Consider the following 23,948-nt stretch of genomic DNA (forward strand, 5'->3'; position numbering starts at 1 on the left):
CAGATCGGTCCTTAAATAAAACTTTAAAAACAAGCAACAAGTTTAAAATGAACTGATTTCACAGTTAATGGGGGAGAGGAAGGTCCCACCTGGTCAGTGCATCACCTCAGTGTTCGGCTCAACCATCAGTGATTCAGATTAAAGGTTCATCAGGAGCCGAACCGAGTCTAAAGCTGACAGTCAATGAGCACAGCGTCTCTCCAAACCATGAGAGTTAAAAACAGATTAACCAACGAATCATGCAGAGATCTACTGAAAACCTTAAATGATCAGAGAGGAGAAAGGAGGAGCAGACCCAGATTCTGGTTCGGATAAAATCGTTTAAACAGAAAAACATGCAGACAAACCTTCAAACCCCAGGAAACGTCATGAAACCAAAGTGGCAGCGATTCATTTGAATCAACGAAGGAGGAAAACCGACACTTTTAATCCAAAGATTCATTAAAACTTAAAAGTCCATTAAAATCTCAAACCTTGTATTAAGTGTCATTCATGGAAACTTCATCTTCATAACAGAGGCATAAACATCACCCTGTCAGTCTTTCATATAAAGAGTCTAAAAGTTTCTGTTCAGACAGAAACCAAGACGAGTCAAATGACTGCAGGCGGCGCCGTCAGCCGGGCCCGGACCCGGGTCCAGACCCGGGTCCGGACCCGGGTCTGGACCCGGGTCTGGACCCGGGTCGGCTCAGGTGAGGAGAACCTCCAGAAACACGGAGTCATTTCATCTGGTCGCCTGGGCTCATAAGTATTCATACCTCAGATCAACCTTTACATTAACTGCAGGATATGAAAGACGGGAATCTTCCGAAAGACTCAAATGTGTTAAAGACGTTTCAATGTGAAACTTGGTCACATTTTAGCTGTTGCAAAAACAACAGGAATCAAAGACCTCCATCAACCAGGGGTATGAATAGTTCTGACCCAAATTTTCCCTCAACTTGCAGTTCCCAGGTTCTGCCAGCAGGGCGCAGAACTGTCACTTTAATCCGTTGCTGACCACTTTATTAGGTACAGGTGTTCTAGTGCCGAACCTGAATCAGCCAATCAGAGCGCAGCAGCTGAGCCAAGTTTTACAGAGCAGCAAGTTCCGTTTATAGGAAACTTTGAAAGATTCAAATCATGGCTGTTTAAGACACTCAGTCGACCCCCTGGTACCAAAACCCGCTCAGCAGTTTAAACCTTTTAATTCATAACGGATCTGGTCTCAGACTTCTGATTTTACATCTTTGCAGGTTAAATATCAAAGTTCTGCAGCTTCTGTTTGAAATCCACTGAATTTCAGGCCGTTAACCTGCAGAGACTCTTTGTCCCCGAAGACCCTGAACGCCTCATGCAGAACCAAGTCAGAACCAGCAGACTGGACCTTTTCACAGCCAGAGTCAACATTTATTGGATCATTAAAACACCATCTTACAGTCAACATCTATAAAAATATTTTCTATGTACAGCTGGTTCAGCCCAGCAGAGCTGCGGTCCAGTCAAAGTCCGAACATCTCCTGGGAGGCGTAGGTCATGTAGAGGAAGCCGTCGTCGTCCTGGTGCTCCTTGTACACCTGAGCCATGGTGAGCGACAGGCTGGCCAGGCCGCTGCTGTCCACCAGCAGGTAGAAGGCCTGGCTGGGCAACAGCGCCATCCGGCTCCTGGAGGGGAAACGCAGCCGTTACAGTCAAAGCCTCTTCTGGTACCAGCTGCAAACCCAACCGGATCAGAACCAACTTTCATCACCTACATGTCACTAAATAAGTTGGAGAGTCAGACGGCTCAGCCCAGCAGAAACTGGATCAGAACCAGACCCGGTTCAGATCGTTTGGGTTGTTGCACAACACATTTCAGCCTCTACAGAACCGGGTCTGAATGCAACATTTAAGTTTCTTAAACTGGATCAATGGCAGAACCTTTGGACCAGCTGGTTCTGATCCAGAACATGTTTGAGGCACTTGGCGTCGCATCGTCGCCACGTTTCCTTCATATTTAAACCAGAGCTGAAGCTCCAAGCTGTCAGGATAAAATCCTCCGTTTACCAGGAACCAAACGAACCGGATCCCAGCCGGAACCACCAGCTGGTTCCCCTCCACCGTTAAACACCTGCTGCAAGCCAAACCGTCACCTGGACTGATGGCTCTTAAAGGGGCGGTACTGTGGACTGTCCAAAACGTTACTTAATTTGAGTTTCCATTTTAACGTTTTGAAATTGGGCCTCCGTCTCTTTAAAAGCTCCTGCTCCCTGAAGCTCCGCCCCCAGGAAGTCATCCCAACATGGCTCCTCTATTAACCCTTTAGTGTTTTTACCAGCGTTGCTCTGAGCAGCAGCTCAGCAGCCATTTGCTAATTGCTGCTGGCTAGTCTGAAGGAGCCGAGCGGGGAGGAGCTGTGCCTTGAAGGCGGGGCTAGGTCCACCCAGGTGTTTTAACAGCTGAACGGTTGCCATGGAGACCCACTGATTTCTCAAACAACAACAATCCAGGTTTGATTTAATGGAGGGACAAAAACAATACCGATTAACTCGATACCGGCCCTTTAAGGATAAAACCAGGTTCTATTGCAGAACACAAACGGGCCTGACCCAGACCGGTTCTGTAGCTCAGGAACTCTGGAAGGAAACAAGTTGACAGCTGCAGAACTGGACCCAGAACCAGAGCGGTCCAATCCAGTCAGATTTGAGGCCCAGACGTCACCCAGAGGTCAGAACATGACCGGTTTGGGCTGACAGTACCAGAACTAGAACCAGGGACCAGTACCAAGTGTACATGGAGTCAGACTAATGAGTGATTTTCAGGAGTTAGACGGATCCCTTCAGCTCTGAACCTCCACACTATCAGAACCAGGCTCCATCAGAACCGGCTGGGTTTCTGAAATGGTTCCAGAACCGGCTCCGCCTACCTGATGATGGTGACGAACTGGGTCATGGTGAGTTCGTGCGGAACCAGGAACTTTGTTTTGTCCAGAGGCGGAAGGAATTTCTCCTTCTCGTATCGCTCGATGATCACCTGAAGTTCAGGGAAACCAGGTGAGTCCAAACAGAACCAGCTCCAGAACCACAGCCGAACCGGACACTCACCGGGATCTTGTTCGGGAATTTGGACCGGATCCCCGCCACCTCCATCTTTCTGGTAGCTGCGGAGAGAAAACAGACTCCCAGTGAGTTTTTCCTTCAGACTTCTGGACCTCCGGTTCCGGTTCTGAGACCCACCGAAGCTCTTGCGCTGTTTGAAGGGTTTGTTCTGCTGCGCGGTTCGGTCCAACGGAGCCATTCTGGGTCTGGACCGAACCGCCGAGCAGCCGCGTTTAAATACAGGCTGCGGCGCATCAGCTGATTAGCGCATGTCCGCAGACTGAGCGGATCGATGAGCCCCGCAGGGCCGGTCAGAGGCCAGCGGGGCCCCGGGCCGGGCGGGGCCCCAAGAGGCTGCTGGACAAGGCTTACAGGCGATAATTACTGTGAAGTTTTTCTTTATTAAACCAGAAACTATAATTTAACTCATCATGAGCAGTTAAGTTACAGTTTCATCATTTCCTGTTTGCTTTAATTCACAACAGTTAGAATATCTGGATCCACTGGCGGCTTTACCTTTTAGTAAATCTGTGACTTAAATTTGTGATTTTTATTTTATTTACTTGTATTTTAATTTATTTGTTTTACATGTGGACCTATTTGTGTCTTTAACAAATGATGAAACTGAACAGAACAAGACAAAAGAGTGAAGAGGAACCATATTCAGTCCAAAGAGCCGGAAACTCGGTTCTGGTCCCGATGACACAGAGGAGACTCATAAAAATAATACGAAGCATTTTGGTAAAAATGTTAAAACTAAAACCAGAAAAGAATAAAAAATAAGTAGAATGAGATAAGCAGAGATTTATATTCAGCAGAAGGTTTTTAAAAAACAAAAATAAAATTAAATAATAATTAATAGAACCAAATAATTGCATATTTTAGAAAGTATTTCAGCCAGGGTTTAAAAAAGTTAAAAGTATTTAAAATCAACTGCAGATGCAATAAAACTAATTAAGGATAAATAAGTAGAAAGCATCTTAATTTATTATTATTATTATTATTATTATTATTATTATTATTATTATTTAAAACTCCATTCAGATCCAGATTTCTTTCCCAAAAGGGAAAATCAGCAACAAAAAAGTTAGAAAACAATTTAAAATCAATTACACTGATTGATAAAATCCAGTTTTCTTGTTTTCGCTCTGAATTATAATTTCTGAGTTTTTATTTTTCAGAACCGTCGAATCCCAACAAAACCAACCGGACCCGCCTTCAGTTTGCTTCCAGAACCAGAGCCAGTTCTGGTTCTGAAGGTTCTAACAGAACGTCCGAGGATCAAAGTTCAACAGTAGAACCTCTCGGTTGGTTCTGATCCTGAACTGTTGGACTTTTCTGACCCAGGTTCTGCTGGAACCCTGAACATGACTAAGGAGCTTCATCTTCATCACTGAGTCCAGATCCGGATCCGACAGAAACGTCTGAAGGTCTGGAGAACTTTTCCAGAACACTGGAGGCTGAACCGACCCGGAACACATTCATCAGGTTCCAGAACCGGTTCAGTTTTATTATCCATCACAGTTCATTCATTCAGTTCACTGAACTGATCCGTTCACGTTCACAGTTCACTGCTGAACTGTTCTCAGCTGAAACTGATGATGTCACCAAGTTCTGGTTTCTGATTGGCTGCTCTGGGTGTCAGACGAGTTGGTGAGCCTGATTGGACTAAGATCAGTCCAGAACCAGAACCATTAGATTGAAAAGAATGTTCTGCTGTTCAGAACCAGAACCGGTCTCAGGCCCGGTCCCAGTGCCCAGCGGCCTACGGCCCTGTGAAGAGTGGCTCAGTCCCATCAGGGGTCAGGGGTCAGAACGGCCCTGCGGACTGGTCACCGTTTGGCTTTCTGCTGCTAAAAAGATCAACTTCAGCAAAACAGATTATTTGAAATGTTCAGTAAAATATTTCTGCTGGAGAAATGTGTTCAGTTGTGACTTGTTGAAAACAGAAAACTCAGTATAATCCCTCATGTTCAGGGAAACCAACATTATTTAATACTTTACTTTGGAAAAATGATTTTATTCTGTATGTTTTGCGACAGACAGCTCGCTCTGTGAACTTTGCCATATTTCCAAGATATTAAAATGTTTTAATAATTTATCAGTCTATTTGACTAATAGAGACAGGATTTATTTTTACCCATAAAATCTTCTGTTTTATACAAGTTAGTTTGGTATAAAGTGGAGCTAATAAAGATCAAGTTCAGGACAATATGCCATAAATAAAATTTAATAAAAATGTCTGATGCTAGATGTGAAAAATAAAAAGACTAGTTGAACTAAAATGTCCTTTTTAAGAGAAACTATGAATGTTGTGACTTTATGAACCAAAACTGTTACAATAATTCATCAGTTTTCTCCTCTAGTCTGAGAAAAAAACATGTTTAAAAATCATGATGACGATAAGAACCAAGCAGCTTTCTATTCCACCCCCACAAAAAGATATTCATTTCATAATTATATATAAAGTTTTCCCTGCAACGACTTTCTACAGAAGAAATTAAAAATAAATATCAATTCCTGCGTTTTGTGATGAGATTTTCAGACAATAAACATTTTTTAAATTGACTTCATTAAAGTTTTTAGAAAGATTTTCAAAAGTGGATATTACACCAGAAATCTATTCTATATTTAAGTTTTAATATAATAAAATGTGGTCTTCTAACAGGGATGAGGAGTTAAATTATGATACATTTAATCCTCTGGTTAGTTAAAAACCACCTCCATTTTTAAAGTGAAATCTTTTTATTTTACAGAGTGCTTAAACGTTGCAACATCACAAAAGCCCAATATTTAAACCAACATGTTAATATCTTAAGATCTGAAATTTGTTTTGCATTTGCAACGTTTTCTTTTATTTTCCTGTCAGTTTGTGACTATTATTTTTATTTCTTCTTTTTCCTGTTCAGTTTATCATATCAAACTTTTTTATTACTAATGTGTCTTGTCATATTTTCTTTGAATTTTCTATAAAGACGGAAAAAAACAACAAAACATTTCCATAAACCCGCCATTTAATTCAAAACGTTAAAAATGCAGACTCATCATCATCATCATCATCATCATCATCAGTTTGACCGTCGTTAGGCCTTGAAGTTCGGATCGGTTCTGATCTGTGGGCCGCAGACAAACCAGAACCTCTGGTAAAGTCCAAACCAGAGTCCAGATGAAGCCGATAACAGAACCGCTGAGTTTCTGCTGATTATCGATCTGAAGGTTTTGATCGGAGATGCATTCCCAGCAGCTGCAGATCAATGATCATCATCGATTCTAAGGGACAGTAGCGCCTCCATCAGGTCTCACATAGAACTTCCGCCATCAGTTTGTTTCATATCTAAAGGTTTAATAAAAACATTTTTATATAAATATTTCATTTTATCAGCCAGTTCAGTTCCTGATTCATCTTTTATTTTCGTCATATTTATTTATACTTTGTTTATTTATGCTCAGCCTTCTAATCACTGACTTCCGGTGTTTTACCATTTTTATTTTATTATTTCAGATTATTAAATAATATTTTCCTGAAGGAGAAGAAACTACGCCGATCACCTGCAGCAGCCAATCACCTGAAGGGAACGAGGAGCTTGACGTCATCACACAGGTGAGTCAAGTCGCTACAGACGGAAAATAAATGAATATGCCTTCAAAATAAAAGCCTAAGAAAGGACCGATTGATTGGCTCTTAGCTGCCAGGTGTTTGTGAACCATCAGGATCCCGACAGGGAGAAGTTCTGGGATTGATTCTGGTTCTGGTATAAGAATCTCCCTTCATTTAATAATAATAATAATAATAATAATAATAATAATAATAATAATAATAAATTTAATCAACTTTTCATTAATAAAAATCTCAAAGTGCTACACGGTGTAGCTAAAAACAAATACAATCAACAATCAATAAAAGACAGTCATTTAAAAGTGGACCAGGTTTGTCTAAAAAGAAAAGTTTTCAAGCCGGTTTTAAAATCGGACAATAATTGCGGGGCTCTGACCAATAATCTGACCAATAACCTGATCAATAATCTGACCAATAATCTGATTAATTGCATTGGGATGAGCAGCTGCAAGCAGCTGAGCTGCAGAGTCAGAACCAGATCGGACCAAACAGGAAGTAGAAACATCAGGAAGTTCCTGATCACCTTTCTGCCCATCATCATCATCATCATCATCATCATCACAGGTGATCTTAACATGCTGCTCTCCTGTCTGGATCCCATTCGCCTCTCCTCTCATTTCCTGTTTCTGACGTTGGGCAGCTGGAAAAAAAAATACAATTTCACAATTACAATGTTTCCATTAAATAAGGAATTAAGTTAAAATCACGCGATAACCCATTAAAATCATGGCAGCTCCGGATGCAAACGTGAAATATTCATAATTCAGCCAATCAGAGACTCATAATTTTTTGCGTTATTGCTTTAGATTTTGTGTTTTTGCAGTGAATAACGTGATTATTGATAGCTATGAAAAAAAAACATCCCAGCTTTTTTCTTTGCATCTTCTGCTGTTTGCGTTGCACCTCTTATTGTGAAGGTCCAGCCCGGAAGTGCGGTTGCAGTGTAAACGCGGGAAGCTTTGCGGTCCGTCCATCTGACAGCTGGGTCAGGCTGTTCGGTTCTCCTCGCAGCTGTTTCATGGACTGAGGAGTCCCTGCAGCAGCGGGTGTCAGAGCCGAACCGGACCGGACCGAACCAGCCTCCTCCTCCCCGGTCCGGCCATGGATGAGCAGGCCGGCCCCGGAGTGTTCCTCAGCGGCGGCGGCGGTTCGGGTTCCGGCGGCACCGGGAGCGCCAGAGCCCCGCCGCCCGCGGACGGAGCCGCGGCCCGGGCTCACTACAGCATCCCGGGGATCCTCCACTTCCTGCAGCACGAGTGGGCCCGGTTCGAGGTGGAGCGGGCCCAGTGGGAGGTGGAGCGGGCCGAGCTCCAGGTGAGACCCGGTTCGGCTCGGCTCGGTTCGGATGTTAAATGACTTAGCGGCGCTTGTTGTGTTGGTGGTTCCGCGTGTGTGTGTCGGGAACAGGTGGACCTGCGTGGTTACGTCACATTTTTTACCTGCGGGACAAAACGCGTTAAAAACAAGAACAAGGGGCTTCCATTATCGGACACAAGCTGCTCCCAAACATCAGACACGGTGAACTCCTGCCGATGTCCGATAAAGGACGCACGTTGGTTGTTTGCGAGGATTCCCCGCACTGTCCGCCCCGCACAGGCTGCGTTGACCGGTTCGGATCTCTTCAGGAGGAGTTCGGGTCGGTAACGCAGCTTTTACTGACATTATGGACCTAAAAATTAATCATTTTTTAGTAAAACAGCAGGAATATTAGAGAGTTGAAGATGGACAGGCTGTATCCGGATAACCTGTGATGATGATGATGATGATGATGATGATGGTGAAGGTCCCGTCAGGCTCTAGGAGTTGCAGCTCCTCTCTGTGAAACCCGGGTCAGCTGATCATCCCAGAGGAAATGTGCCAGAAGAACTGGAGAAGCACCTCAGAGCCGGACCTGGTGCTGAACCGGACCGGGTCCTCTCCACTCGGCTCCGGTTCTGCTGGTTCAGCATCTGGTGTTGGGCCAGTAGAAGAAAAATGTTTCTGGTTTTCAACATTTCAACTGACTGAACTCTGAACAGAGTCCAGATGTCCTGGTTCTGTCCTCACAGAACATCCAGGAGACACAGGAGCCCAAAGAGAACCATCAGAACCCGTCAGAACTACAGATTTTATTTGTAAAAAACAGTTTTAAACCAGAGGTGTCCAAAGTGCAGCGCGGGGGCCATTTGTGGTCTTGGATGGATGTTTTGCAGTTGGATACCGACCCGTTTGACCCGTCCAGTTCAGCTGATTGACAATTTTAATTTCAGTCAGGATAAAATTATTTCTGATACGATTTTCTGACATGGGAAAATCTTTGTGTTTTTATAAACAGAAGAACTTTGTTTATCCAGAGTCTTTCACTGAAAAATTGACTTTACTGAATTAAAATCAGCTTTTATTTCATTTATTACATTCGACTAATATTGCAGCATTTTGAAAGAAAGGGACATAAATCCTACTTTCATTCTGAGAATAAATTTGTTCAGTTGAGCCCAAAAGAAATTTGAAACTACAGGCTTTTCTTTAATGCAACAAACAACAAACGTTTTTGTTTTGGATCCACGATGAATGAAATGCATTTCACACAAAAACAAAAAATCAGACGACTTTGTTTGCTTGATTTGATTTGATTAGACGATTTTAGCCAACATGACAGAAAGTTTTGTGACCCCAGTGCTTTGCTCTGCAGAGGGTCGGACCGGACCGGATCAACTGGACCGAAGTTTATTTCTGGGATGTCAAGCCATCTGAATCCTCAGCAGATACCTGGGAACGTTGGAGTTTAAAGACATAAAGATGGGAATTCCTGAACGAGTCAGAGGCTGAAAGTGGGTCAGAACCAGAGAAGAACCGGGTCAAGTTCTGACTGGGACTTCCTCCTCCTCTCCTGCATTCGTCTTCTTGTTCTCCCTGGGAGTGCTCCCCTCATCTTCATCAGCTTAGCCCCCGCTGCCTCGTCTTCATCCGGAACCATAATCCCCTCGCTGCTCCAGATTCAGGCTGCAGGAAATTCCCAGTCGTCCCAGAATGAAGTGGATGATGTCTGCAGTGGGAAATGAAATAGGCAGCAGAGTGAGACCTCCTGTCTATGCATAATCTAACTCTGATGCTAACCAAAAAAACCAAAACAAACTCTGGTCCTCCAAACCTCAGTCTGGGTTCGGTTGAAGTGAACTCTGGTTCAGTTTGAATGCATATGTGACCATAGACCACCCCAAAAGCAGGAAGTGGACTACAGCGCAGGGCATTCTGGGTAAATACAACCAAAGCTAACTTGTTAGCCTAGCAGGAGAAATGGCTCCTAGTGTTTAGTCAAAGACTAAAGAGAAATCCTCCAACCGCTAAAATCTGACGCCTCCATCTTGTTTCCATCTGGTGAAGAAGGAAGTTGCTCTCAGTGTCTTCAGAGGTTTTTGTGTCATTTCCTTCAGTGGTTCTTGGTGCAGCGCCCCCACAGGCCAGGAGGGGAACAGGTTGATTTGACTCAGAGCAGAGTGAAAGAGAACCACAGCTGGAGGTGGAGCAGATGTTTAGGTTCCAATAGAACCGGGTCGACCGCACTGTTTGCAGACAGGTTCTGAGTCGGGTCTGACTGCTGCTGGAGTTCCTGCATCAAACATCACAAATGGAGGAATTTTCTCTAAATGTTCAACATTGCAGCTTTTAACACCTCATCGGATTGGTCATGTAGAAAGAGACCCGATGTGAAGGGGTCAAAGGTCGGTCAGTTGGTCTGGTTTCCCAGGAGGCTTTAAGGTCGCGACTCCCACAGGAATGAGACTCATCTTGTGGAGACAGACTCATATTTGGACTTTACTGGTTTCAACTCATTTCATCTGGTTTTGGTCTTCAAATTTTCCCAGATTGTGTTTAGAGGAATTCCTGGCGGTTCTGTCTTGTGAAACCGGAACATGTTTGTGTCTCCATGCTCTCTGCAGGCGCAGATTGCCTTTCTACAGGGGGAGCGGCGAGGGCAGGAGAACCTGAAGAAGGACCTGGTGAGGCGCATCAAGATGCTGGAGTACGCCCTGAAGCAGGAGAGGTGAGTCTGCTCTCTGATTGGTGGAAAACTGGTTCTCTAATAGACCCTTTTCACATGACGTCACACAACCTCCGTTTTGGCTCGAAGCTGTGTATCCTTAGTTCCGGTGTACGTAGTAAGTAACGATAAAGTTGTCTTTCATATATATATATATATATATGTAAAATGGACACATATATATCTATATATATCTATATAGAGACATATATATATATATAGAAAGAGAGATATAGATATTTATATATATGTATATTTCTGACAGCATATGTCGATCAGACAGAACACCGGAGCATGGAGTTTACACAGTCTCTAAAACATTTGCCTAAAATAAGATTTGAAGATAGATCACGATTTGCAAACCAATTTTCTCTGACAACAAAATCTAAATTAGACAAAGGCTACAAATTCTTCACCGAACAATACCTGTTTGACTATGAAGGTAGGTATTTTTGTTTTGCGTAACCGTTAGCTTAGCATTAGTGAATTTTGTTAGCTAGCTAACTACGAGACATAACTGTTCCTTAACCAGAACTTTTTACTGTTTTTGAACTATAACGTTTTAGGCTCTAATCTTGATCAGATTCTTAAATTATAGACTGGAGTTGCCACTCATCCCATAAAATAGGGGTTTGTTTGTTATAAGCAGAGATGTCCGGTGCCGCCGCTGCTTTGTAATGCCTTCCTCTAATCGGACCACTTTTTCGGTAACGAATAATCTAACGAGTTCGTATTTCAAACCCAGTAATCAGATTAAAGTTATTTTTATGTCCTTTATTTTCCATTAATACAGAAAATGAACCTCTAAACGTTACATCACTGACAGGCGGCGGTGTATATGTTTCCTAACTGTGGCTAAAGCTGCTGCTAGCTGGTTTACTCATGATCGGAGGCTGGTTGGAGAATGGTAAATTGACAATGACTAATAACGGTTATCTAACACGTAAACACTGTTTTATAAAATACAGAAAGTGAACCTCTAAACGTTACAGCGCTGACAGAGAGTATATTTTTTCCTAAATGTGGCTAAAGCTGCTGCTAGCTGGTTTACTCTCCGATCGGAGGCTGTTTATTTTATACACAGTTAGAGAATGGTGATTTTACAATGATTAATAACAGCTATCTAACACTTAAATGCTGTTATTATTAAACTTACCTTTTATTATATCCTTAAGATTATGAGAATGCGGGAATTTTTCAGCTTGGTTCCCAAGGCAAAATCACACCGGAAGTAAAGATACCCAGGTTTGAGTTATGGCGGCCATTGTCTGACGTCACTATGAAAAGGGTCTATTGGTGCAGAGCTGGTCCTAAAGCCAACTGCAGATTTAAGATCAATTTTAAGTTGAATGTTCAGCTCAGAGCCGAGTCAGTTTCTTGAAGACATTGTTGGACAGAACCAGACTGGTTCAACTGTGATTGGTCCCACACATCCCAGTTTGTTTATAAATGAATGGTTACTGGTGGTGTGATTGTGGGCTGTGTGATTGGTCCGATTCTCTTTACTATTTTAAATCTTCCAAACAGACAATATTCACTGACAGAAGTTGTTATTTTTGGATCGGAACTTCTGAAAAAGAACCTGCTCAGTCAGTTACCTGATCTGCTTTTAGATGATATTTTTATGACCTGTTTGCTGTTCCTCAGAGCCAAATATCATAAACTGAAATATGGAACGGAACTGAACCAGGGAGAGATCAGAGCTCCGAGTTACGACTCAGGTAAGGAGGGATGAAAGAGGGGTACATGGATGATGGATGATTGGATGGATGATTGGATGGATGAAGGATGTTGGTCTGGCTGTTTCTTCCTCAGATGAAGGCAACGAAATTGAAGCTCCCAGTCCTCCCAACAGCAGCCATCAGCTGAGCTGGAAACAGGGACGGCAGCTGCTCCGACAGTGAGTACACATGCGCGCGCACGCACGCACACACACACACACACACACACACACACACACACACATACATGTACTTCAATACAAACTGAGGACTTTGAATCTTCCATTCATTTCAGTGGCTGCACTCATGCCAATCCCAGACATTTTCCCAGACCAGTACTAGTTACTCCAAACTTGAACCAGAACTTAGTAATTCACATCTCACCTCTATTCCAACCAGCAGAACTGAACAAAAACTGAGAACCAGGAAAACGTCCTCACTTCCAGAGATGACCTCAAACCATGGGTTGAAGTGGTGAAAGTGGTCCTCAATATGTACTATAAACAAGTACACACACACACACACACACACACACATGGTGTGATGTGTGTCTTCAGGTCATCAGGTCTTAATGGAAATGAACCGGCAGCACTGGTCCACTGGGACCAGTTTGAGTTCCTGACCTCTGATGGAAGATCGGACCGCAGATCCAGTTCTGACCTTAAGGCAGGAAATCTAGAGGATAGATCTGTGTGTGCTCAGTTCACTGTGCTTAAAAAGGCTGGGATATCTCAGCGTCATCTCCCTTGTGGTGATGACAAGCTTTCCCATCTGATCCACCTGGCTGGCTGCAGTTGGAACAGCCGCCCCGCTCTGGGAACAGCCGCCCGCTCTGGGAACGCCGCCCCGCTCTGCTGTTCTGTCCCAGCAGTGTCTGGGAACGCTGAATGGAGGATTGTGTGTTGGTGCGACGGGAGCAGCTGGTACGGGGGGGGCTGCAGGCTGTTCAGGAACGTCGCTACACATCGGACCGGGCCACTCCGCTGGCTGACAGAACCAACCCGGACTGATCCAATCCAGCTGAGCAGGAATTCTGGGACTCTAGGTAAACTACCTGCTGGTTCTGATTGGGTTCTGGTTCTGAATGTTGGGAATATTTGATACTGATTTCCTCATGAGAGAGTGCTGCTGCAGGTTCAGCATTCCCTCCGAATCAGAACCGGGTCCAGATGTTCTGATTCCTTCACTGTCTGACCTCTGAGACGGAAAACGGATCGGATCGTTCCGTCTCGCTGCCAGGGAATTTTTGGAACAAAAGCAAGACTTGAGGAAGAGGACGGGTCCGGAGTTCTGAACAGAACCTTAGTTCAGGTTAGGACTGATCAGGCAGAACATTATGACCAGTGAGAGGCCGCAGACCAGTCGGGGAGCTTACACTGGTCATACTGGGAAGTTCCTGCAGAACCTTTTTCCTGGTCCGGACTAACTGCCAGCCCGTTTCCCCAGGTACCTCCAGGAGGTCGGATACACCGACACCATCCTGGACGTGAAGTCCCAGAGGGTTCGGGTTCTGCTGGGCCTGTCCGGAGAACCCGGAGACGGCCCGCCGGACCGGAGAACCGGGCCCATGGTGAACGGAACCGAGCCGTCCTCACTGAAGGACAGCGGCATGGTCAGGTAAGAACCGAGCCAGAACCCAAAATACCCAGAACCTTCAGAGCCCCGATTAACCGGGTCGCCTGTCCCTCCAGTAAACCGGACCTGTCGGACCCGGCTACTGTCCTGGAGGCGTTCCGGTTCATTGAGAGCGCCGCGGCCGAGTTCAGCGACGAAGACGAGGAAGAGGACAGCGAGTCCAAAGACAGAACCATTCTGGACCTGGCTGCCGTAAGTCCAATCTCTCCTTGTTGGGTCTGGGAGCAGAGCCGGGTTCCTGTGACCCAGACCCAGGTTCTGATGGTTCCAGATGGTGAGGAAGAAGCCGCTGTCGTCCAGCGCCTCTGACCTCAGCGATGACCCTGACACTGAGGAGGCGCTGAAGGGCTTCGACTTCCTGGCTAGTCCGGACGAGCTGGACGGGTCGGATCCGAGGAGAGGGGAGGACTGGGGTGAGCCGGGTCGGGTCCAGCAGAACCTCATCAGATTCTGGTCTGACATACAGCAGTAAACTGGGTCGGTTCTGGATCTAAAGCAGTTTGTTTTCCAGAAGCTGCAGCTTTGCCGGTTTCCTCCAGAACCTCCTGATCCGACTCTGACCCATGTTCTGGTACTTTAGCAGAACATCTCTCATCTCTCTGGTTGCTTAGCAACCCGTGATGGAGGGCTCTCCCACGCAGCCAATGATTCAACACCTCAGCGTGACTCAGAGCTGCTTTCACACGCAGCCAGAACAACTCAGAACTCAGAACTGGGTCCAGACGGGCCAGATCTGGGCAGAACCCAGACCGGATCCGGGTTCTGGTCTCAGCTCACTGTTGAACTTCAGCTGTCGATCAGAACGGCCCGGTTTACTCCCAGATCAGCTGGAAGGAGGATCAGTAGAAATGCTGCTCAGCGGCTCCCCCTGCAGCTCAGATGCAGCACTTTCCCCTTTATTCATGCTTTTATTTTCTTAAACATTTTGATTTCACTTCTTTTTATTCTGATTCTTCTTCTCTGTCTGAAGTATTATTATATTTACAGAAATATGATCAGCTCCAGACTGTAAGCATCTCGTTCCCGTTCTGTTAACCTGCTGTGATGTAGTGATGGTTCTGGTTCTGATGGTTCTGACCCACAGAGAAGGAGGAACCGGCGGCTCTGGGAGAACTGGGCTGGGACGTGGACCAGAGCCTGATCGCCCAGCTGAAGGAGCAGTACAGGAAGGAGAGGAAGGGGAAGAAAGGAGTGAAGAGTGAGTCCTGATCCAGCTGCTTCCTCTCAGGTTCCGTTCCGGGTTTTCCAACCTGCTGTGTTGATTTTCCTGGAGGAGGAATGGGGTATATGCCACAAGAGGTGGTGACGTATTTCCGTTTGAATTTATTCCACATAGGTTGGTTCCGGGTCCTGCTGGCTCCTATTGTTTTTGGCCAAAGCTGCAAGATCTGTACCATGAAAAAGACGCAAAACTTAAAATATCTGTGAGCTGCTGGTACAACGACTGAGTTTTGTGGTGTGCCATTGTGTCCAGTAATTAGCCAGTACCATCTGGTGCTTAGTTTTTTCATTTTCCAGCTGATATCAAGGCGACAGCGGGCTGTAGCCAAAACTTAGCCACTACAGCTAACACGCGGTTTGTAGCTGCCTGCTATTTCAAAGCTTGAGGATATTGAAGATCCAGCGTCAGAAATGGGAAGATGGGGGATATAAAGGAAGCTGTACGTGGTTCGTTTAGTGGAATAATTTGTTGGAGGAAAATAATGCCGGAGGAAATCCACTGCAACGGGAACAGGCTGAGAACAGAGGCAGCGATTCGGCACAAGGTAAGTCAATACGTGTGTTGATGCGTTTGTGTTATACGGAGTATGAAATTATTTTTAGGCAGCTCCTTAGTTTTTGTTTATATGACAATTATATAAAATACATTTAACATGCAGTCGGAGCGATACCGAGCACAGTAATTTAAAAACAGCCAAGAGCAGCAACGCTCCAAACCACACAAGAAGTCAGTCAGATTAAGGTCCAAAACCTTAAGTGGCACCGACCCACATAAAAAACCCACAGAACAAATGGTGCAAATCACGTATTTCCCGAATCTCGAATATAAGATTATCTACCTTTGCTGTTTCATCATTATTATCCACGTTAGAGTGATTTTTTCCACTTGGCTGCTATCATCTGTTCTTGCGTTACACAACGTAATTTCTCTTTTTTTCCCTCTGAGATTCTGCTTAGAAAATGAGGTTATGAAGTTACATCCTCCTGCTGCTTTTTGTTCTTAAAATGGTTAATGGTTACTGTGGGCAAATCCAGCAAGGACCAAGTGAAAAACTCCATCTCTAACACAGAGTGACCTGTGCACCGGAAGCAGGCTATGTGGATAAAAATGCGGAAGCGCTAAAACGGAAGTCCGTGGCATATACCCCATTTCTATGTTTGTTCTTCTTCTTTTCAACTTTTTCCTCCTTTATTCTGTCAAACAGCGCCCCCTACCACATGTAAAGATAAATACAGTTTATTTCACAGTTTAATCTTAGATTAAAACTGAAAATTCAACGTGGTTCTTATCAGTTTGTATCAAACTGATAAGAACCACTGATAAGTATTTTTTCTTTTAAGGGTAAAAGAAAAAATACTTTCTTTAGGAGAATAGAATTATTGGGAAACTATTATTGTGCAGAATTATTACGCAACCAAGTTTTTAAAAAAACACAACCCTGTTCCTGTTTATGTTCTCTGTTTTACATAAAGTTACTGAGGAAAAATGGAAAACGTGGGGAGAGGAAATGGAACTGCTGTGTAAACGAACTTCAAAATAAGAGCAGTCGTTAGCTCAAACCTAAAACACGTCAAACTTTATTCAACTGATCGTTAACGAACCAGCTGAGTAAATTAGCATTCAGAATTCCTCTGGAAAAAGTAGTGGAAGCTAAATGCGCTACAGGTCTTCAGAATTAGCAAATGTGCTAAAGCATTACGCTAAGTGTTGGCTCTGCTGTTAGCAGACGTGTTCCCACCGCTGGCTGTTTGCAGCGTTTTCTGGAGCATCTCTGACAAACTGTTGGTCATTTTTCACCTCATAGCTGCTGAATCTGTTTTCCTCCACAAAAGCTGCTGCCTCATAATTAACTATTCACACCTTGGAGGTGTTGACCTCTTTAGGCCACGCCCCCTGGAGACACTACATGCCTGATGATGTCTGGTTCTGTTGCTTCCTCCTCCCCTCTTCCTCAGGGCCGAACCGCTCCAAGCTGCAGGACATGCTGGCTAACCTGCGGGACACTGAGGAGCCGCCGCCCCTGCCGCCGGCCGTGTCGCCTCCGTCCCGCCCCAACGTTCCCAGACTGGGCGAACAGGAAGTGGGCCGGCCGGATGACGGTAAGCTCCGCCCCCTCCACCACGCCGGTGCATTGCAGCACGGCTACATTCCTGCTGTTGGTCCCTGCAGAGCCGATGGTGTTCCTGCCGTCTGGAGGGAAGTCCTTCATCCTGGGCAGAGTGGATGAGGCCGTCTCCAATGAGCTGGCACTGGGAGAACTGGGAGAACTGGCCCAGCTGACGGTCGCCAATGAGGCGGAGAGTCTGGGATACGATGTGAGTCCAGAGACATGTTCATGTTGTATGGTTGGATGACCGGTTGGATGAACAGACCCTCTCGTATCTCCCCAGATGGCCTCGAACTCGGAGGCTCTGAGGAAAACGTGGAACCCGAAGTTCGCCCTGCGGAGCCACTTTGACTCAGTGCGCGGCCTGGCCTTCCACCCGGTGGAGCCGGTTCTGGTCACGGCGTCCGACGACCACACTCTGAAGCTCTGGAACCTGCAGAAGACGGCGCCCACCAAGAAGTGAGGCGCCACGCTGAACTTTACCTGACCCCAGAGCCAGCCAGCTGCCTCATGATGTGTTCGCTGCTCCAACAAAGTGGGAGTTTTTGGTTCTGATTGCATTTGAACAATACAGAATTTTCCGTTTTATTTCTGAATTTGTAACTGATGTAATTCTCAGTCTGGCCTGAGGGGGGCAATGTTTCCTGTTGGAGCTGCTTTAATGTGACGAAGATGATGAGAGGGAAGGAGGTTCAGACCCAGTTTGAGACGCTGGGAGCTATGGGAAGCGCTTCAGTTGGACTGGTTTTCATCTGAACTTCCTGTTCTGTTCCTCCAGGTGTGCAGCGATAGACGTGGAGCCCATCTACACCTTCAGAGCTCACAGGTGAGCCGCCCTGACCCATGACCCCTGACCTGATGATCCCTGACTCACTGACACTTTCCTAGTTCAGCATGTTTGGTTCCAGTTGATCCAGTCCTGGCTTTCCTGTCTGCTTCCTAAAGACGACTGAATTACACGCTGCAGACTGAAATCCGCTCCACGTTTTCCTACAAACGTTCCTGTTTTTATTATCATAAATATATCAGATCTGCATTTCCACACCTGATTGGTTCAAATCAGACTCTATTGGAATATTTGGATCGGATTAGAACCTATTAGAACCTGGTCTGGACCGGGTCAGAACCCGCCTGGACTTGGTTTTGGCCGGGACAGAACCGGTTCTGATGGTACCGTCTCTGTGTGCAGCGGCGCCGTCCTCAGCGTCACCCTGAGCTCCAGCGGCGCCCAGTGCTTCAGCGGCGGGTCGGACGGAACCATCCAGAGCTGGAACACGCCCAGCCCCAATGTCGACCCGTACGACTCCTACGGTACGGCGCCGCCGGCCCGGTCCGGTCCGGTGGAACCCTCCTCTAACGGTGGCTTGTCTGTGTCCCGCTGCAGAGGCCTCCGTCCTGCGGGGGGCGCTGCGCGGCCACTCGGACGCCGTGTGGCGCCTGGTCTACAGCTCGCCTCACCACCGCCTGCTGTCCGCCTCGGCCGACGGGACGGTCCGGCTCTGGAACGCCGCCGACGTCTCTCCGGCACTGGCCGTGTTCAACGGAAACGGAGGTGAGGACCCACATCCATGCATGTGGCGGGCCAGTTCTGTTAGAGAAGTTCTGCTGATGACCCGGTCGGGACCGGACCCTGTGTTGTGGTTCTGTTGCAGACCTGGGGGTCGCGACCTCTGTGGACCTGGTGAGCAGCGACCCGGCCTACATGGTGACGTCGTTCGACTCGGGTCACATCGGACTCTTCAACATGGAGACGCAGCAGCTGGTTCTGAAGTTCGACTCCGCTGGGCCTGCAGGTAGGACGGGCCGGAGGGAAAACCCGGCACGGATCGGGACGATTTCAGGGTGGAGCTGGAGCGGCTAAGCTCCAGATTATTGTTCCAAATAGAACGGACAGCGCCACCCTGCTGTGCTGCACTGCATTACATTATTCTGCATGAAGCTTCCAACTATTAACTGTAAAGTTCTTGATTTTATTCATAATAAAACTACAAATCCCAGCAGGAGCAGCTTCCACAGCGTCTGAGCTTCCTGAGCCCGCTGCTAGGGGGCGCTGCTTCCAAAGTTACACTGGGTTATTTATCCTGTCATAAAGAAGGAAATGGGTCATATTCTCAGCATGTCATCCATTCATCCATTCATAAATGTCACAGTTTCAGACTAAATACTTAATTAGCAAACAAAATGTTTAGCGTGAAGCTAAATAATTATCTGATCTGATTCCATTAATGAATGAGTGAAATGACATGGTGAAAATGTTTCTGTCAGGCTAGTCCAAACATGGCTGTTGGTTTCCTGTGAGTGTTCCCAAACGGCTCGCTGTACTCTGGTACCGGTTGGATCCGGATCCGATCCGGTCCCGCCCACCAGGGGTTAGCGGACCCATGATGGTTCTGTCTGGGCGGGATTGGTTCTGAATGGGTCCGGGTTCTTCACCAGGTCCATTTCCAGCCCATACGGTTCTGGTTCTGGTGTCTGTCTCCCCAGAGTGTCCCTGTAAGATCAACCGGGTCCTGAGCCACCCCACGCTGCCCATCACCGTCACCGCCCAGGAGGACCGCCACATCCAGTTCTTCGACAACAACACAGGTGGGAGCGCCGCCTGTTGGTTCCGGCCGGATCGCCTGCGGTTCCGTCTCCTAACCGGGTTCTGTGTTCCTGAAGGTAAACTGATCCACTCCATGGTGGCGCACCTGGACGCGGTCACCTGCCTGTCTGTGGACCCGAATGGGCTCTACCTGATGTCAGGAAGTGAGTCTCCTGAGCTTCCTGCAGCAACTCGGGCCGGAATCACACCGGAACATTTTCCCGACCCACTCAAAGCGATCCCGGCTCCAATTTCAGCGCTCCGCTTCGTGTTCCTCCGCCACATGAAATCCCAGGAAACCAGGAAGTTCCTGGAACGCCATGACTGAAATAATCGATCATTCTGGCGATCAATCAGAAAAATTGGCTCATTCTGCATGTTGTTCAGTTAAAGCTGCACAAACTTTTAGAATTTTTTATATATATTTGTTGAAACTGACACCAGTTTGACAATCTGTGAAAAAGTCGATCTCCTTCTCCGAGCGCTAACTGGAAACAACCAATCAGAGCCTGGAGGCGGGTCTTAGCGCTGTCAATCAGGATCTCATGACGTTGCCTATGTCCTTTCCCCTCTCATTAGCAGCGAGTACATGAGATTGATTGACCGCGCTAAGCCCCTCCCCATGGCTCTGATTGGTAGGTTTTGGTGCGTTTCTTCAGACAGCAGCTCAGGGAAAAGATGACAGTTTGAACAAATATGAATAAAAACAAACATTCTTTATAAAAGTTAAATATCGCAGCTTTAACAATTTAATCTTCCTAATAGAATAAATGCATTAAAACAAATAATTGCTTTTAAAATAAGAAAATAAACATTTTATTGCCTAAATGCAGTAACACATTCCTTTAACCTAACCACTGAATTTTACATATAAAGATGTTTTGATCTTAAATGTAAAATATTTATATTTATTGTTCAGGTTTGGCTTCATTTCTGCTCTGAATTCTCCAGTTATGGATTCATCTGTGACTAAATTAATCAGGATTAATGGTTTCAGCAGCTCCTGCTTCCTGAGGAACTAGAATATTCCCAGGAATGTTCTGCGTCCTGATTGGCTGTCTCCCTGCCAGGTCACGACTGCTCCATCCGCCTGTGGAACATGGAGAGTAAGACCTGCATCCAGGAGTTCACCGCCCACCGGAAGAAGTTCGACGAGTCCATCCACGACGTGGCGTTCCACCCCACCAAGTGCTACATCGGCACCGCCGGCGCCGACGCGCTCGCCAAGGTCTTCGTATGACCCGGATCCGCAGGGGCCGCCGCCGTGCCGACCCGGGCGGACCTGGTTGGACCCGGCTGGACCGGGCCAGACCCGGGCCGGCTGCGTCCCGCCCCGACGCTCCGAGGGAACCAGGAGGAACAGGACGCAGCTTTTACTCCAACCCCGGTATGACGTGCCTTTTTCCTCAGAGCAGACGGTCCTTTAGCCGTTCACCGGCAGAACCCGGCCAGAACCATGAGCAGAACCCAACGGGTCCAGGGTCGGCCTGGTTCTGCCCCCTACAGGCCGACCGCATCATCGACCCTGCAGAGTTTTCCTCTCAAGGTTCATTCCAGTTTGTTTCAGGACTTTTCTCTTGCCGTGTCAGTTCTCCTGGAGTTCTGGACCCGGTTCTGGCCCGGTTCCAGGCAGCCTGTCGGACTTGTTGCACTGCAGAGGAAGACCTGTGGCGACGCTCAGATTCTTAGTGTTTCTGTTGATTCCTGCCCGATCTGTGGATTTCCGGCTGAGCGGCCGGTTCTGTGTCGGATGTTCTGGTTCTGGTAGGTCCAGTTTGTTTTCTCCATCTGTTCCTGCTGGGATGTTTCTGGAGTCGTTCCTCTGGGGAGCAGCAGTGAGGAACGCCAGTGTAGACATTGGAAACAGGAAGTGTACAGTTTGTGCCAGGAAATCTGAGCATCCGGAGGAAACGGGACCAGAAGGGAATCTGAACGGATGTTTTCTTCTTCCTGATTCTGGATGAACTGAAAGAAAAGTTCAGCTTTCCGAGGAGACGTTCCTCAGTTTTATCTGTTTAACTTTAAGCTTCCAGAACATTTTTCCAAGCTGGATCAGCTGATTGTTCCTGAGGTGACATGAGAGAAAAATCTGCAGCCGATTATCAGATCACATTCCCACCAGAATCCGATGTCGGGGGAATTTCTGGAAATCCGGTCCGGTTCATCTCTGAACCAATCGGTCCAGTTAGGAGGTAAAAACCAGGAATCCTGCAGACAAGTCTGGAAAAAACAGAAACATAAAAAAGGGAACGCTTTATTTTTTATTACTGTGGAAACAGGAACCAGAGGTGTAAAAGGTGTGGCCCGGGGGCCATTTGTGACCCGCTGCACTGTGTTTTGCGGCCGTCCTGACCATCTGGGAAATTTTTAATTAGGATGAAATTATTTATAAAGTTATTAAAATCATCTTCCAGTAATCAGATCAACCTGCTAACCTCCACTCTGAACCCAGATCTGATTTAATCTCGTGGATTAAATTTTGCTAAACGTGAGCGTTTCCAAGGTAACGGTGACCAAACAGCTGCTCTAACTGAAGGAAACAGATTTTCCAAAATGAGTCGGTTTATTTCAGTGGAGCTTCAAAGAACCAGACGCCTGATCCCGTCACTCAAATCCTCCCAGTGATCAGCTGACAGGAATGAACCAGGGATGGAAATGAGCTCCAGCTGTCCTCCATCTTCCTTATCAGACTCTCGGCTGCCTTCGCCAAGCAGCTATCCATCCATCCATCCGTCCGATCGGCGCTGGTGGATGTTTAGTGTACTACGGAGCAGAAAGCTGACGTTGTTGTTTCTCCCTACATCCACTGGGTGGCACATGTTGCTACAATCAATAGTAGCCACACAGGCTCACCCGCTAGAAGGAAACAAACGCACACAGTACAACACTTTCATTCTATTGGCTGAGAGATTGCCAGGCGACTGTGCCAAATAGCGTTTCCGTAAGCGAGCAGAGACTGTGAGCGTGAGGAGAAGTTTAGAGTACAAGTGTAACAAGTTTTGAGAAGAAAGACATGAAGTCCTGCTTTCAAAATGAACATGTGTGCTCTTGAATTATGGCAGGATTCCTGGGGAAACGGGGCCTGATCCCTGCTGATCCCTGCTGATCTCTGCTGATTCCTGCTGATCCCTGCTGATCCCTGCTGTTCTCTGCTGATCCCTGCTGATCCCTGCTGTTCTCTGCTGATTCCTGCTGATCTTTATCAATCTGTAGCCATAAAACCAGCAGCTGATCCGTTAGATGGTTCTGGACAAACTGTTGCTTCACAGGAAGTGATGTCATCAGAGAAGCACTTTCTGTTTCTTCTGATTGGTCCACTGATGATCAACACAGAACTGAGATATTCTGAAAGGTCCAAATCAAGATGTGACGTCTCAGGACACAGAACTGTTTTTAGATCAGCTTCTTTGACACACTTTGTGGGAGAAGAAGGAAGAATCTCCAGATTCCCAGGACGGAGTGGGAATCCGGCAGGAATCCTAAAACTTTTGGTTTGGATAAATTTGGCTCTGGATGGTGAGCAGGATGAGGATGTGATGGAGTATTTTCAGGAAAAACTGGGATTTCTTCCCGTTGCCCAGCTGTGATCTGTTCCTCCTCCGGGCGGGTCGCTCTGGAACCTGATTCCTGGTCCGGTCCATTATGGGTTCAAGAGACAGGAGATCAGTCGGACCTTCAGGAACCAAATAAAACCTCAGGAACATTCAGCTGACCCAGATTCTCAGGCCACGAACCAAACTTTAGAGCCGGTTCTGGTTCTGGTTGGCTGTAAATCCTCCTTCTTCTTCTTTGGTTTGGTGACCCTCTGTGGCCGTGCTGCTCATGTGTTGCTTTCTTTTTCTCATGTATCACTAACAATAAAGGAGATGTTGAATGTCAGAAATTCTGGTTCCGGATGTTTTTACAGTCGGATCAGGAAGCAGAAGAGTTTCCAACCAAACTCATTTTTATTTAATTTAATAATAATGTCACTGCTTTTCATGTCA

The 23,948-nt window shown here is 46.4% G+C and overlaps 2 protein-coding genes across 2 annotated transcripts; one reads left to right on the forward strand and one right to left on the reverse strand.

Annotated features, from left to right (window-relative positions):
* Positions 1-1,367: 1,367 nt before the first annotated feature.
* On the reverse strand, positions 1,368-3,277 carry map1lc3c (microtubule-associated protein 1 light chain 3 gamma). Its single transcript, XM_014995763.2, has 4 exons — positions 3,195-3,277; positions 3,063-3,118; positions 2,885-2,991; positions 1,368-1,644 (listed from the first exon to the last, which is right to left on the reverse strand). Exons 1-4 carry the CDS (start codon positions 3,253-3,255, stop codon positions 1,482-1,484), a joined length of 387 nt encoding a protein of 128 aa, XP_014851249.1. The 5' UTR covers positions 3,256-3,277; the 3' UTR covers positions 1,368-1,481.
* Positions 3,278-7,601: 4,324 nt separating this feature from the next.
* On the forward strand, positions 7,602-23,845 carry LOC106922977 (striatin-like). The gene is made up of 18 exons (XM_014995777.2): positions 7,602-7,986; positions 10,593-10,696; positions 12,341-12,414; positions 12,509-12,593; positions 13,861-14,031; positions 14,106-14,241; positions 14,321-14,462; positions 15,134-15,247; positions 17,227-17,370; positions 17,441-17,586; positions 17,662-17,837; positions 18,157-18,204; positions 18,568-18,689; positions 18,763-18,930; positions 19,031-19,171; positions 19,863-19,964; positions 20,040-20,126; positions 21,033-23,845. The coding sequence occupies exons 1-18, from the start codon at positions 7,774-7,776 to the stop codon at positions 21,200-21,202; spliced, it is 2,343 nt and encodes a 780-aa protein (XP_014851263.2). The 5' UTR covers positions 7,602-7,773; the 3' UTR covers positions 21,203-23,845.
* Positions 23,846-23,948: the final 103 nt, after the last annotated feature.

Source organism: Poecilia mexicana, unplaced genomic scaffold (genome assembly GCF_051168715.1).
Source record: "Poecilia mexicana isolate PSO_F unplaced genomic scaffold, ASM5116871v1 scaffold_1, whole genome shotgun sequence".
NCBI lineage: Eukaryota > Metazoa > Chordata > Actinopteri > Cyprinodontiformes > Poeciliidae > Poecilia > Poecilia mexicana.